Source organism: Hyla sarda, chromosome 1 (assembly GCF_029499605.1).
Source record: "Hyla sarda isolate aHylSar1 chromosome 1, aHylSar1.hap1, whole genome shotgun sequence".
In the NCBI taxonomy this organism is placed as follows: domain Eukaryota; kingdom Metazoa; phylum Chordata; class Amphibia; order Anura; family Hylidae; genus Hyla; species Hyla sarda.
Genome location: NC_079189.1, coordinates 386,134,377 through 386,151,487, shown reverse-complemented (window position 1 = coordinate 386,151,487; position 17,111 = coordinate 386,134,377). Strand labels below are relative to the sequence as shown.

Here is a 17,111-nt window from a genome sequence, read left to right as displayed (position 1 = left end):
CAGTCATCCGAGAATTTTATTGAACCTCTTTCAGTGTAGAGCATTCGGTTTTAAATACAACTAAGCCCCAAACCACCACTCACTTCTCCAATGTTATAGTAACATGTGTCAAAGAGAAGGCATAATGTTCTTTTTGTGGGCCTGTACAGTGGAAGGGAAAGTTTATGAGGCTTGGATAACACTGGCATAATGGTTTCTTTTGGTCAGATTTCTTTTACTACTAATGGACAGAATATTTTATTTTGCTGTATTTTGGTGCCCAGTAAGAAAACAACTTAACCCCTTAAGGACACAGGGATTTTCCGTTTTTGCATTTTTATTTTTTCCTCATTACCTTCTAAAAATCATAACGCTTTAAATTTTGCACCAAAAATTCCATATGATGGCTTATTTTTTGTGCCACCAATTCTACTTTGCAGTGACATTAGTCATTTTACCAAAATATCCATGGTGAAGCAGAAACAAAATTCATGGGGCGACAAAATTGAAGAAAAAAATGCGATTTTGTAAATTTTGGGGGCTTCCGTTTTTCGGTAAAAATTACATCTTATATTTATTCTGTAGGTCCATATGGTTAAAATGATACCCTACTTATATAGGTTTGATTTTGTCGTACTTCTAAAAAAAAATCATAACTACATACAGGAAAATTTATATGTTTAAAATTGTCATCTTCTGACCCCTATAACTTTTTTATTTTTTTGCGTACAGGCCGGTATGCTCATTTTTTTGCACCGTGATCTGAAGTTTTTATCGGTACCATTTTTATATTGATCGGACTTTTTGATCACTTTTTATTCATTATTTCATGATATAAAAAGTGACCAAAATTACGCTATTTTGGACTTTGAATTTTTTTTACACGTACGTCATTGACCGTGCGGTTTAATTAGTGATATATTTAGTTCGGACATTTCTGCATTACCACATATGTTTATTTTTATTTTTATTTACACAATTTTTTTTTAAATGGGAAAAGAAGGGTGATTCTTACTTTTATTAGGGAAGGTGTTAAATGATCTTTTTTTTGGCAGTGTTATAGCCCCCCCTGTTGGCTATTTCACTGCACATACCGATCTCATACACAGATCATTGCTGTGCATTGACACGGCAAAGATCAGTGTAATTGGCGGTTGATCGCTCAAGCCTGGATTTCAGGCTTGGAGCAATGAACCGCCGATCGGAGGTGCTGTTGAGGGGACCTCCGCTCGCGTTGTAGCTGATTGGGACATCGCAATATCACCGCGATGGTCCATATCAGCCCGACTGAGCTGCCGGGAAGCTTTTACTTTCATTTTTAGACGCGGCAATCAACTTTGAACGCCATATCTAAAGGGTTAATAGCGCCGGGCACAACGATCGCGTGCCGTATGCTATCAATCCAGGGTCCCAGCTGTCATTAGCCGCCGTGACTGACCAGGTATGACGTGGGGTTACGGCGTGACCCCGCGTTTTATATTGGGACCGGGCGCAGGGCGTACAGGTACAACCTGCATCCTTAAGAGGTTAAAGGGGTACTCCAGTGGAAAACATTTTTTAAATCAACTGGTGCCAGAAAGTTAAACAGATTTGTAAATTACTTCTATTTAAAAATCTTAATACTTCTAGTACTTATGAGCGGCTGTATGCTCCAGAGGAAGTTGTAGAGTTATTTTCTGCCTGACCACAGTTCTCTCTGCTGACACCTCTGTTCGTGTCAAGAACTATACAGAGCAGGAGCAAATCCCCATAGCAAACCTCTCCTGCTCTGGACAGTTCCTGACAAAGAAAGAGGTGTCAGCAGAGAGCATTGTGGTCAGGAATGAGAGTACGATACAACTTCCTGTGGAGCATACAGCAGCTGATAAGTACTGGAAGGATTAAGATTTTTAAATAGAAGTAATTTACAAACCTGTTTAACTCTGTGGCATCAGTTGATTTAAAAAATATGTTTTCCACTGGAGTTCCCCTTTAAATAGACTCTGTCACCTCCATGCCAGATACAGAACCGCAGATTCCAGCAGGTAGATGCTAGATCCAGCCCTGTAAGTCCATCAGTCAAAACAGGGAGTGGGGGAGGAAGGAGGCATTGTTGCTGCAGCTGAGAATCAACTGTTTGACTCCTCCACTGCTAGCAAAAAATCATTATATAACTTTACAAACAGAGATCAGCAAATCTAAAAGCTATGGTTAATTGTATTCCCCTAGCATCTATTTGTCATGATCAGCTGCTCCATATCTGGCACGGAGTTGACAGGTACTCCTTTTGACAAACCTCATGATATCTCATTGTGATCTACTGGGAATCATCATATCATGCATCCTATAAAAACACAACTTATGACACGTGGTGTACAGAGTTGTAACTGCCCCCAATGCCTGCAAAATGGACAACTTTGTTACCATTAAATCTTTTTCAAATCAAGATGAAATAATTTTTATTTTCTGTAATATATAAAACCATTGTAAAAATCACTAGTGCTTGTCATTTCCCTTAATATTGGAACAACTAAATAACTTTCCAGAGTGTTTTTTTGTACAGAAATCCCCAGACTCATGTAACTTAGTGACATAGTTAATAAGGTTGAAAAAGTCCATCAAGGTCAACCTATATCCCTATTGTGTCCCTACTGAGTTGATCAAGAGGAAGGCAAAAAAAAAAAAAAAAACTTATACTGGGGTAAAAATTCCTTCCCAACTCCAAATATGGCAATAAATCCCTGGATCAACGCTCTCTCCCTATCTATCAATCAAGTATCCATGTGAGTAGGAAATATACCTGAATATAATGTCACTCTTTTTATATTTTTAATTTATATTTTTTTATAGTTTTACTTTTTATAAAATCGCAACAATATCTTCAATATTAGAATTTATAGCTTTTCATCATATTCATGACTAATGTGATGCCTGTGTATACTTACCGTAAATATCAGTTATGCAGATATTTAAGAATTTATTATTTATTTATTTTGTATGTCAATTACACATCTGATATTCTATAATAAACATCAACAGGAATCATACTTAACGTAAAATATTTTAGTAATAGTAACAATGTTTTAACTAAATGACAAAAAAACCTGTAAAGACAACTGTAAAGGAAGAGTTTTTGGATGGAAGGCACCGGCATGGAGTTGTTCTTTGGACTACCACTTTCTCTTGCTTAAATCTGTAAATTAAGAGACACCTTTGTGGTATAGCTGGGTGCAGAATCTGGAAAAAAGAACAACATTGATCAAATTGTCATCAAAGAAATATTAAAAGGATTCTTTGGAGTTTAACAAAGGTTTGAATGCTCAAAAATAGTTATAGATGATTAAGATGAAAATACTCACAGGTTCACCTAGACTGATAATATGTACAGTTACAGAGAATGGATTGTCTCAGTCACAATGGTGTCTGCATTTCAGACTCCAAATAACCAAGACAATTCAGTTCCAGGAAAGTGCTGTATAGTGGACTAAGATGTTTAAAGTGTCCATCTAAGTGTAACACTGTGCTACATGATATTCATTGACAAAAGAATTAGAGGTGCAATATAACCCTTTTATTACTGGGGGTGTTTTGATCCCAAAAAAAAATAGTCTTTTGGAATTCTGTTTTCTAAAAGTGAATACTTTCTACTATTTTGCAGCCCATGCCTAATTTAGTTTTTTTTGTTTTATTTTCTGATTTGCCACTTAAGACACCTCTTGTGTTTTTTTTTTTTTTTATGATAAAAATATATTTTGGGATAAAAAAAAAAAAAAAAAAATTATATAATAAGATTTTTGCTTTGCTTCTTTAGCCTGCATGTAAGCTGAAGAATCCCTTTCAGAGAAAAATCCATCAGAAATTTCATCTGACAGCTCAATCTCCAATCCCCCTAACAGATCCATTTGAAATAAAAAATGATTATTTGAAAGGATAGTCAAATGCTGTGTGAACCTAGGCTAGCTTTACTCTGCAAGACTATTATCATGCATTAATTGAAATGAAATGAAAATTCAAGGCTTTGGTACCGAGTTAGCCAGTTGAAAAAATATTATTGCTCTCAGAGGGGAAAAAAAATTGCGGTCTTGCAGTTATGATACCTTTTATTGGCTAACAAAAATAAATCAAATGATGTTACATGGTAAGCTTTCAAATCTGTTAAATGTTCTTCTTCTGGAATGGTATGACAACATATCTAAAGAAACATACATTTACACATACAAAAAAATAAATAAACATTTAAGAACTGAGTTTGGAAAATAAATCCTTCCTGAGTCTACATATAAGCAAACATGAGAGTGAGAGTTTTACGGTCTCTTAATTGTTGGTAATTAGTGTTGCTCGCGAATATTCGCAATTCGAATATTATTCGCGAATATCGCATATTCGCGAATTCGCGAATTTCGCGAATATAGCGCTATATATTCGTAATTACGAATTTTCATTTTTTTTTTAAATTTTTTTTTTTTTTTTCTTCACAGTACACATCACAGTGATCACCCCTCTCTGCTTCCAGCTTGTGTGGTGTAAAGAAGGCTCTAATACTACTGTGTGAGACTGGCGTGCGAAAATTCGCATATATGAAAATTAATGTATACTAATTTTCGCATATGCGAATGTTTAGCATGCGAATTTCATACATGCTAATTTTCACATATGTTAATTTTCGCATATGCGAAATTTCGCATATGCGAAAATAAAACGAGAATATAAATAATATGCGAATATTCGCGAATATATGACGAATATTCGTCCATATATTCGCGAATATTCGCGAATTCGAATATGGCCTATGCCGCTCAACACTATTGGTAATCCCAAGAGACCTGATACCCCCTTATTTCTGGATCAGATTCCTCAGATGTTGTAGTGCGCCATAAAACCTTGGGAGAAATTCAGTCTGATTTTCAGTGTGTCATGAATTTGCATTCCCACTGATGGCTTGCTGGGAATATCTTGAAAGTAAAGGGATTGCCTCAGAGTCTATATTGCAATTCACAAAATTTACACTCACGCATAACTATTCCTGGAGATGCAGTGGAACCACCATGGGCAGCAAAAGGGCACCACAATACGCCAAATCTTTACGGCAAAACTGGAAACTAACTTCCTGGCATCCTGCTCCATCAAACCCTTTGCCTACGTTCTCTACATTTATGACATCCTAATCATCTGGACTAGCTCTGAACAAGAACTTATTAAATTTCATGGGAGGTTCAATACTTTTTTTTTTTTTTTTTAAACTAGACCGAATCCCTCCCAAGGTTTTATGGCACACTACTCTAATATGTTTTGTTAGTTTTTTTAATGGTCCTGATAGATTGGTCCTGATAGACACATAAATGTTTCTTCAGATATTTTGTCTTACTATGCCAGAAATGGAAAGAAAATTATGTATCATCATTTGAGCGATTAAAAGCTATTGAGCCATTGAAAGCAATAATATTAATTTAACACCTTAACAACCATGGACATGTATACACATCCAGGCAGGATGCACGTTCCCGCACCAGGACGAGAATACATTTCCATGGTTCTCGTGGGTACTGCCCAGTGCACCCACAAGATCGTGGCAGGGACTCGGCTGTAACATACAGCTGGGAGCCTGCCACATTGCCAGGACCAAAGTAAACTTTGGTCCTGGCAGTTTCACCCTTACAGCCGTGGTCGGAATTAACCGCAGGCTGTAAGTGTTTTGACAGAGGAAGCTCCCTTTGCCCCCCTGACGCATCTCGCACCGAAATTATGGTGTGCTGTGTGTGATCCCCAGCAGGCGGGGCCTGACGCACTGCCGGGGCCGAAGTAAACTTCAGTCCTGGCAGTTTTACCCTTACAGCCGTGGTCTGAAGCGACCGCGAGCTATAAGGAGTTTTGACAGAGGGAAGGGGCTCCCTCTGTCTCTCTCCTGTAGCACCCCGCAATGAATGCAGGGTGCTGCATGTTACCTGGGCAGCTGGGGGTCTTTACAATGACCCCAAGGTCTGCCCAGGTTATTGCCTGTCAGGATGTGCCAGAGGCACGTGACAGGCAGCATATAACTGCAATGCTTTGGAATACTAAGTATTCCAAAGCATAAAAAAAAAGTGTAAAAAAGTTATATAAAATAAATAAAAATGTAAAAAAAAGAAATGAAAAAACAATGGCCCACATTTATCATTGCAGGTGTAAGTGAAGCATTTTTTACACCTTTTTTTGTGTGCTGGTAATGTGTAGGAGCACCAAATTTATTAAATGTTCACAGAGCATTTAATAAATTTTGAGCAGGTAAACATTTTCTCAAATTTCTCTCTTCACATACACTAAAAAGCTACGCCAGGTCTGGGATAGTGTAGTTTTAGAGAATTTTCAGTGGCTTTGCGCCTTTTTTGCACCTTTTTACAAAAAGGCACAGTTCATAAATCCCTTCTACATCATGTGTATTGTCGAAATCAGTGGATTGCAACTCAAAATTAGCAGAAATGTGTAAACAAAAAGTTGCAAAAAAGGCGCAAATAAACCCTGCTTGCGCCTTTTTGTGCCTTTTGTAGACACAAAAAACTGTCTAAAGACAATGATAAATGTTGGCCAATAAGTGTAAAAAAAAGTGTAAAACAATGTAAAAAATTTGTAATAGTGTAACAAAAATAAAATTAAAAATAAAAATACATTTATTAAAAAAATATATAACGAAAAATAAAAATGCATAATGTGTAGGATCACACGGCGCACATTCGCAGCATATTACATGCTGTGGATGCCCGCCAGGATTCACAATAGTGAGCTCCCTGCTGCGGCTGGGTAGCTTTGCGTGTCCACTCATAGCGGCGGATTTCCCACCAGCAGTCATGAGCGGACACACTGAGCTACCCATCCGCAGCAGTGATCTTGCCTTTGTGACTGCCGGGGGGGTGGGGGGGGGGGGGCAATCATGGTGTGAAATATGCTCTCTATGTGACCCTATACAAAAAATAAATGCATTTCCTCTGATGTCATGACCACAGTGCTCTCTACTGACCTCTGCTGTCCATTTTAGGAACTGTCCAGAGCAGCATATGTTTGCTATGGGCATTTTCGCCTGCTCTGGACAGTTCCTATAATGGACAGCAGAGGTCAGCAGAGAGCACTGTGGTCATGACATCAGAGGAAATGCATTTCTTTTTTGGATTTCTCTTTAGTTTACAGCTCCTAAAAAGTACTTGAAGGATTAAGATTTTTTAAAAGAAGTGAGTTACAAATCTGTTTAACTTTCTGCCACCAGTTGATTAATTAAAAAAAAAAAAAAAGGTTTCCACGGGAGTACCCCTTTAACCCCTTAAGTACCAGGCCATTTTACACCTCAGGACCAGAGCGTTTTTTGAACATCTGACCTCTGCCACTTTAAACATTAATAACTCTGAAATGCTTTTAGTTATCATTCTGATTCCGAGACTGTTTTTTCTTGACATATACCACTTTAACATAGTGGTAAGATTTTGTGGTAACTTGCATCCTTTCTTGGTGAAAAATCCCCAAATTTGATGAAAAAAAATGAAAATTTAGCATTTTTCTAACTTTGAAGCTCTCTGCTTGTAAGGAAAATGGATATTCAAAATATTTTTTTTTGGGTTCACATATACAATATGTCTACTTTATGTTTGCATCATAAAATGTATGAGTTTTTACTTTTGTAAGACACCAGAGGGCTTCAAACTTCAGCAGCAATTTTCAAATTTTTCACCAAATTTTCAAACTCACTATTTTTCAGGAACCAGTTCAGGTTTGAAGTGGATTTGAAGGGTCTTCATATTAGAAATACCCACAAACCCCATTATAAAAACTGCACCCCCCAAAGTATTCAAAATGACTTTCAGTCAGCGTTTTAACCCTTTAGGTGTTTCACAGGAATAGCAGCAAAGTGAAGGAGAAAATTCTAAATCTTCATTTTTGCAAGGGGTAAAATTTTGCATGTTCTTGTAGATCTAATTTTTGAATTTTTGCAAGGGTTAAAATGGAGAAAATTTTTACTTGTATTTGAAACCCAATTTTTCTCTCGAGTAAGGACATACCTCATATGTCTATGTTAATTGTTCGGTGGGCGCAGTAGAGGGCTCAGAAGGGAAGGAGCGACAAATGGTTTTTGGGGGGCATGTCACCTTTAGGAAGCCCTTATGGTGCCAGAACAGCAAAAAAAAAAGGCATACCATTTTGGAAACTAGACCCCTTGGGGAACATAACAAGGGGTAAAGTTAACCTTAATACCCCACAGGTGATTCACGACTTTTGCATATGTTAAAAAAATTACCTAAAATGCTTGGTTTCCCAAAATGTTTACATTTTTAAAAAGGATAATAGCAGAAAATAACTCCCAAACTTTGAAGCCCAATTTCTCCCGATTCAGAAAACACCCCATATGGGGGTGAAAAGTGCTCTGCTGGCGCACTACAGGTCTCAGAAGAGAAGGAGTCACATTTGGCTTTTTGAAAGCAAATTTTGCTCTGGGGGCATGCCGCATTTAGGAAGCCCCTAGGTTGCCAGAACAGCAAGAAAAAGAAAAAAAAAACATGGCATACCATTTTGGAAACTAGACCCCTCGGGGAACGTAACAAGGGGTAATGTGAACATTAATACCTCACAGGTGTTTCACTACTTGCATATGTAAAAAAAAAAAAAAATTACCTAAAATGCTTGGTTTCACAAAGATTTTAAATTTTTTTTAAAGGGTAATAGCAGAAAATACTCCCCACAATTTCTAGCACAATTTCTCCTGAGTACGGCGATACCCCATATGTGACCCTAAACTGTTGCCTTGAAGTACGACAGGGCTCCAAAGTGAGAGCGCCATGCGCATTTGAGGCCTCAATTTAGGGACTTGCATAGGGGTGGACATAGGGGTATTCTACGCCGGGGATTCCCAAACAGGGTGCCTTCAGCTGTTGTAAAACTCCCAGCATGCCTGGACAGTCAGTGACTGTCCGGCAATACTGGGAGTAGTTGTTTTGCAACAGCTGGAGGCTCCATTTTGGAAACAGTGGCGTACCAGACGTTTTTCATTTTTATTGGGGAGGGGAGGGGGGCTGTGTAGGGGTATGGGTATATGTAGTGTTTTTTACTTTTTATTTTATTTTGTGTTAGTGTAGTGTTTTTAGGGTACACTCACATGGGCGGGGGTTCACAGTAATTTCTCGCTGGCAGTTTGAGCTGCGGCAGAAAATTTGCCGCACCTCAAACTTGCAGCCGGATACTTACTGTAAACCTCCGCCCATGTGAGTGTACCCTGTACATTCACAAGGGGGGGAGACATCCAGCTGTTGCAAAACTACAACTCCCAGCATGTACGGTCTATCAGTGCATGCTGGGAGTTGTAGTTTTGCAACAGCTGGAGGCATACTACTTTGGCTGGGGATGCTGGGGATTCTAGTTATGCAACAGCTGGAGACACACTGGTTTGCTACTTAACTCAGTGTTTCACAACCAGCGTGCCTCCATCTTTTGCAAAACTACAACTCCCAGTATGTACGGTGCATGCTGGTAGTTGTAGTTTGCAACAGCTGGAGGCACACCGGTCATGAAACACTGAGTTAAGTAAAAAAAAAAACTCTGTGTTTCACAACTAGTGTGCCTTCAGCTGTTGCAAAACTACAACTCTCAGCAGTCACCGACAGCCAACGGGCATGCTAGGAGTTGTTGTTATGCAACCAGCAGATGCACCACTACAACTCCCGCATGCACTTTAGCTGATTGTGCAAGCTGGGAGTTGTAGTTATACAACAGCTGGAGGTACACTTTTCCATAGAAAAAATGTGCCTCCAGCTGTTGCAAAACTATAAATCCCAGCATGCCCATAAGGGAATGCTGGGAGTTGTGGTGGTCTGCCTCCTGCTGTTGCATAACTACAGCTCCCAGCATGCCCTTTTTGCTGTTCCGCACACGTCAGTCCCTCGTCGCCACCGCCGCTGCTCCTGGGGCCCCGATCCCAACATTGATTCCGGGGATCGGGGTCCCCAGCTGCCGGGGTCCTCTTCCCGCACCCACTCACGTGCTCCGGTAGAGGGGCAGAGCGGTGACACCCGCAGCAGGTGCCCTGATTGGTCAGCCGGTAATCCGGCCGACAAATCAGGGCGATCGTGAGGTGGCACCAGTGCCACCTCACCCCTGCTGGCTATGGCTTTTCGGGGCCGTCTCTGACCCGATTGACCCGGAATCCGCCACAGATCGCTGGGCAGAATTGTACAGCGATCTGCGGCCATCGCCGACATGGGGGGTCATCATGACCCCCCTGGGCGATATGCCGCGATGCCTGTTGATCAATTTCAGCAGGCATCGGGCACCAGCTCTGCTCCAGATGGCTTCGGGGGGCCGGGAAAGCGCATGACGTTCTCATACATCATGTGTCCTTAAGGGGTTAAGGGGTGTACAAGTTTACTTGTATTGGTCCTTAAGGGGTTAAATGGGCACCATGCACTACTTTTATAAAGCGAAAATACTGGTGATCAGTTTACTTTTGTCAAACCTTTAATAAGTGATCATTTTTTTTTTTTTACTTTTGAATATTTTTTACTAGGTTTGCTATAATAAATATCACTGCAATTTCTTAGCAGTCTCTCTATAAAAAGAAATACAAATTAACCACTAAGTACATACATATTTGATGTATTTTACCTCTTTTAACAAGATCTTTAATGTAGGCTTTCATAAATTCTTTCTCAAACTGTAGCTGGTCTTGATTATTTTCATCTTCATTTTCAATATCTAAGTTTTCATTTACTTCAATGGGATTATCAAGTAGCTTGATATATCTAAGAAAAGAATACAATAATTTGGATTTACTGATATTTTTCTTTATCTAAACATTGTCCATGAATCACCACCGTTATTACAGGAACGCAGTAGACACACACATGTGATCTTCTGCAACTGAACAATGTGATAGTTGTTATGCGTAACATCCTTGTAGAGTTCGTGCTATAAAAGAGGTTTTATTCAGTACAGCGAGAGATCTCTTAGACTTGCAAAAAGGGTTTCTCTCTCTCTCGGTCTCAAATGGTACAGAAATTCCACCCAAGTCCCTCAATAAAGTCTCCAATATCTACAACCCTGTGTTTTTTTTTTTTTTTTTTTACCTCTCTTGTAAGAGATTTTGGTAAAGAGGAAAGGGTAGGGCTCTTTGCTGACTTGCTTGGCACTTGGGATAGATATGACTCTCCAATATCTATAAATTGCTTAAGGACATCTTTCTGAAAGGCAATCCAAGGTAAGTAGGAAAGAGATTACACTCACCCGTCTGTGTCAGTAATCTTTATTTAACAATCAGAGTCCATTTAGCCCGGTGTCATGGCGGCGAGTAACAGTTGGCATCAAGCCGCTGAATTGAGACCAATTTGGCTGGTGGTAAGCCACTTGGACTTTTTATCTATACTTTGGGGTCTGAAAGCATTTTTAAATAATACATTTTCAGGCTCTTGCTATGTCTGAAAGCAATAATAGGCTTATTCAGACCTTCAGAATCAATTTCAATTTCGTCTGCTATTATGTCCCAAAATGTATGAATTATCCTTTTTATCTCATCCGTCATCGGGCTAAATTTGAAAGAAAATATAAAACGATCCTGTGTTTGTAATCTCATGTCAAAAGGTCTTGTCTTTCCACATTTTCTACCTTTCGTAGACTGTCTTGTAGTAACTTTTTTGTATACCCTCTCATACTGAGCTGGGTTAGTAGTTCTGCTTTTTCCCTGAACACTTGATATAATTTTTTTTTAAAGCGTAGAAGTTGACCATACGGAATCGCTTTTTTCACGTGGCTAGGATGATAGCTGCCACAGTGTAACAGCATATTAGATGCAGTGGGTTTTTAAAAACTTTTTATAAACACTCCTTCTTTTTTCACCAATTCCACATCCAAAAACTCAAATCTTTCATTATCATACTTGGATGTGAATAACATATTTACGTTATTCTCCTCATTTAAGTATTTTACAAAGCTGAAGAAGTCTTCTTCTGTCCCTCTCCATGCCATAAAGACAATGTCCACATATCTGTCATAGAGAGATATGAATCTGGAAAAAGGATTTTTTCACAGAAAATTATGTCCATGGCTGCTAGAAAATTGTTTGCAACAACTGCAAGCTACTGGTGTGCCCATCGCAGTGTCCGAGCATTGAATATACCACTCAGAGCCAAACTTAAAGCAGTTATTACTTAGGACTAGCTCAAGAGCATCACAAACAGAATATTTTTCTGTTTTTCCTGCTAGTCTTAAAAAACCTTCTAAGTGCCTGAATCTCTGGTTTGTATACGAGTATATAAAGTCTCAACATCTATGGTGGCAAACGGGATGCCAGATTCCCAGGTATGGTCTTCTTTTAGATGTAAAAAAGAGTTTGTATCTTTTAGATACAATGGAAAGTCCACTAGCATGGGGCTGGGCAGTCAGTCTAAATACTGGGACAACAGCTCTGTGACACTTCCTATGCCAGCTAAGATTGGCCTGCCGGGGGTGGGAGGCAGGGGGGTGGGGGATGGTGGAGAGGGAATCTAGGGATTTGTGAGTTTTTGGCAGAAAGTACCATTGTGGGACTTTTAGATTTGAGGGAATACATTTTTCCACATGTTTTCAGGACAACATTCCGGTATCCACACTTCTTCTCAGGAAATTGTTCAGTTTGTTAGTGATGCTATAAGTTGGGGCCTGATGCAGAGGTAAATAAAACTCTATGTTCTTAAGTGGCCTTTCAGCCTCTTACATAATAAGCTCTTGACATCACAACGACATTACTGCCTTTGTCTACTTTTTTAATGATTATATTCTTTCTCGACCTTAGCCACTTCATTGCTCTGAATTCTCTCTCAGACAGGTTATTGAGGGTAAATTAGTGCTCTAACTTCTTTTTGCACCAACTTGGTGAACACATCAAGGCTACTTTGTACTTGAATTTTGGGTGAAAAGGTAGACTGTGTCCCTACAGTGAAGGCTTTAACTTCTTGGGGGCAATCATCAGTTGGTTCTATGTCTACCTCTCCAGGGACAGACTGTTCCAGATTAGCTTGAATGGAAACATTCTCAATATCCCTCCTTTGGATAAATGGTTCTGCAAAAAAACAAAAAAAAACAAAGGTCCTATAGCCATGGGTAGTTATCCTTCAACAGCTTCACTGGATGTGGAATTGGTGTTTTTATTTCTGAAGATTTTTTGGGGGTAAATTTTCCTGACTCCTTTATATAAGTCAACTTCAAACTGGACTGGATTACATTTCTCAGGAATGCAGAAGTTCGGACCCTTCAACAGGAGACTGATACAATCTTCATTGAAATCAACACTAGAGAGATTAATCACTGATAAATTATTTATTTATTAGTTCCATGTGACTTGCCTGCGATGTGCTCCGGATGTCTTCTTTCCTCCTCTTGTTTCGCTCTCTGTGTCTCCTTCCCCTAAAGGGACTTGACTATTTGATGGTGGTTGTGCAATTTCACTGGCAGGAGCAGATTTCTCTGTAGAGCTGGTCTCTGTGTCGGTGGTCCAATAATCTTAGTTTTTTCCTTCCATTGACCTCCTTCTCCTTCTATTTTGAGCACCTCTTTTATCTTTATTCCAGGAAAAGACTTTATTTCTTTCAAAGTCGTGCCTTTCCCTCACAAATTTATCTTTTTTTCTCTCTTTAATCTCCACTTGTATTGGGATACATTTTCTTTCAAATTTTTGTACATACTGTTGGTATTGGCCTTCTGTCATCTTTTTTTTTTTAACTCTTGCTTGGCTTTACAAAGCTCTGTTGTTGTATTCTCACATTCTACTTTGTTTTGTCGAAGGAACAGGTCCGCTTGGAAGTCAGAATCTTCCTGCAATTGCGAGGCCTCTTTATAACTTCTCAGGCCTCTTGGCACTCTCCTGGATTGACTATATGAATCCAAGGATTTAACCGTCCAGAACAAACAGACTTCCTTCTTGGAAAGTTGATATATTTTCTGTTCCAAGCTTCTGGGTACACTAGTAGCTTGCAGTTTTGCAAACATTTTTCTAGCAGACATGGAACAAGACATCATTTTCAGGGAAACAAATCTTTTTTCCAGATTCATATCTCTCCATGCCAAATATGTGGACAATGTCTTCATGGCATGGAGAGGGACAGAAGAAGCCTTCTTTAGCTTCTTAAAATACTTCAATGAGGAGAATAACGTAAATATGTTATTCACATTCAAGTGAAATTGGTGATAAAAGAAGGAGTGCTTACAATTTTTTTTAAATCCACTGCACCTAATATGCTGTTACACTATGACAGCTATCATCCTAGCCACGTGAAAGAAGCGATTCCATATAGTCAACTTCTACATTTGAAAAAAATAAATAGCAGCAATGAAGTGTTCAGGGAAAAAGCAGAAGAACTAGTAACCCAGCTCAGTATGAGAGGGTACCCAAAAAAAATTCTACAAGAAAGTTTACGAAAGGTAGAAAAGATGGAAAGACAAGACCTCTTTACAGGAGATTATGAACACAGGAGAAGAAAAATAGTGGATCGTTTTATATTTTCTTTCAAATATAACCCGATGGCGGATCAGATAAAAAGGACAATTCATAAATTTTGGGACATGGGAATACATCTATAACTAATGAATCATGGCATCAAATGCATTTTCACATATTACACATCACAACTTGTTCTTTGTAAAAAAAGGCACCTAGTTTCCAAAATTGTGCTAAATGCTCTTTGATTAAAGCCATCTGTGAAATTTCCCTTTCATACAAATCACATGGTCAAATGTCAGGAAACTCCCTTAACAGGCTTAGAAGGTGGACTTAGACCATGACCCACTAGGTTGTCTTTTTGATTATGGTTTAATACATTCCATGGATCTTCCAGAGGTATAATGTCTAATGTTGTCTGCAGTTAAATGCCCACAGTGCCCACTATCAAAAGTAAAAGATGCCTTGAAAACATTATCTGGTATTGCATGAAAGACCTTACAGTCAATCTTGGGAAATTGCTAATGATTCCACTTTAACCCCTTTTACCGATAGGTCTTCTGGGCCTTAATGCTAAAGCAGATTTTTCATTGTTGTTTTCCAAGTGTCAAGTGACTTTTTTTATTTTTCCATCCATATACCCATTTGAGGGCTTATCTTTTGTGGAACAATTCTTTTTAATGCCACCATTTTGGGTATATGTATCTGATTAATTAATTTTCATTAACTCTTTTTCTAGCAAAGAAAATGTTTTAAGTTACATTATAGCTTTATTCTGTGGGTCAGTATGATTATAATTATAATATTTATATAGCACAAACAGATTCGGCAGCATATATATATATATATATATATATATATATATATATATATTTATTTTTTACTATTTTGGCACAATAAGGGAAATGCAATGTCTCTTGTGTTTTTATATTTATTTATTTATTTATTTGATCTCTAGTAAGTTTCTAGTAAAATGTTGTATAAAATATTGTGGGGGGGGGGGATATTCAAAGAATTAAGCGCCACTTTTTTTGCTTTAGCTCCACCACATTTGCTTAAAATGTGGTGCACACTATTAGCACCACATATTCAGATATTTAGCACCTGATTTAGCGCCCTGTTTGCCAATTTTTTTTTTAAAGGGGTGTGGTTAGGGCATGGTTGGGCTTTTTGTGCTATTAGCATCATATTTTCAAAGGTTTAGCACCACCAAGTAATACCAAGTATACTTGTTGTTAAAAGATTAGCTTTTGGTGCCATCCCAAAATTTTCAAAAGCCAAACACACTTCTGAAAATTATGCAAAGTTAACACTCTTTGCGTTGCAAAATAAAAAGCCCTAATAAAACAATTCTCTTATTTTGTCAGCACAACTTACTTCAAGGAGGGATTGTCTTCAAGTGCAGAGGGTATTTCAACCAAGCTGTCACCACTGACGACCAATAATTTCAAATTAGAAAGATTGATAAGTCCAAACGGCAAATAGGTAAATGTGTTCTTTTGCATCAGTAAGGTCTCAAGTTCTTCTAATCTGTGAAATTAAACACATTCTTACATCAATCTAAAAAGCAAGGATGTGGTCAGTGTGTCTGTTTTTTACTGCATAAATCTGTAGATAATGACGTATTAGTAGTTGACCCCACTGCTCTACCTCACTGGTATTCTACTAAATTACCAAATGCCTGAAAAATATACCACAATATTGTAAAATTTGAAATACTTAACTACAATAATTAAACGTTTTTACTTCAGGTTTGGATTGAATCTACTGCAAAAGCAAGAAGTTAATTCAAGCAAGGTCTGTGTGTGAATTACTGTATCTTATTTTGATATTGGACCACTTCCAAGAATACAGTGCTATACAAAAGAAAGGTAAGGTTTACAGTGTCTAACTAGTGGAATATGTAGGAGTGAAGGTCCACATAGCAAATGTCAAAATATTTTCTCTAATACTGACCCCCAGGACAGAGATGCCTAGATTTTATTTTCTTATGCTTTCCATATACCATTGGTAAATTCAACCCTCCATTACTTTATTGAAAATGCACAAAGCTGGAAAGAAGAGTTATGCGCAGCTTTATACCAACAGAAAAAGGAATGGGGGAACAACTGGGGCTGGGCCCCCTCTCTCCAAGGGCCCCTTAGCAACTGCATGGTCTGCTTCTATTGTCCATATGCCCTTAGGTCATACATTATCCTCTTAAAGATATTTCACAAATATCCATGGTTTAGCAAAAATGATTTGCCAGTATCCTCCTGTCTTTCTATAATTCTTTCAGATCCCATTTGTTAGTCAGAAGCTAATATAAATAAGTGATTTTACATTGTTTTATCCATAACAAATTGTAGTATTTGTAAATGGTAAATTTTAGTCAAAACATAATCGCCCTCATTTACTATTGCAAACCCGACATGTTTTGTCGGGTTGTGCGCCAGTTTCGAACCACAATTCATTGGGGTGGTTTTCAACGGCTTCTCCCCACTCCACTGTCCTCAATTGATAGCTCTCTCTCTGATTAGATATAATGAGAGTTGTATGAAGGCAAGCGGAGCAGACAGAAGCCACTGGGTACCTTCTGATGACTCATTGTTCAGGCAGCATTAAAGTGATGACAGGTTCCCTTTAAAATTTGTTTACTTTAACTTTGCTACAATGACAATATTCATTAATTACAGTAGGTACTACAGTGCCCTTATTTGGTAGCCATCCTTACTGTCATTTAACATGTTAGTAGAAT

General features: G+C 38.4%; 1 protein-coding gene across 1 annotated transcript in view; it reads right to left on the bottom strand.

The window, feature by feature from the left end:
- Positions 1 to 3,064: 3,064 nt before the first annotated feature.
- Positions 3,065 to 17,111, bottom strand: part of LRRC2 (leucine rich repeat containing 2) — a 394,574-nt gene continuing 380,527 nt past the window's right edge. The window contains exons 7-9 of the mRNA XM_056552234.1: positions 15,752 to 15,904; positions 10,573 to 10,709; positions 3,065 to 3,195 (exon numbers count right to left, since the gene is read on the bottom strand). Coding sequence (XP_056408209.1) covers positions 3,146 to 3,195; positions 10,573 to 10,709; positions 15,752 to 15,904 — 340 coding nt within the window. The 3' untranslated portion in view covers positions 3,065 to 3,145. The remainder of the gene's footprint in view (positions 3,196 to 10,572; positions 10,710 to 15,751; positions 15,905 to 17,111) is intronic.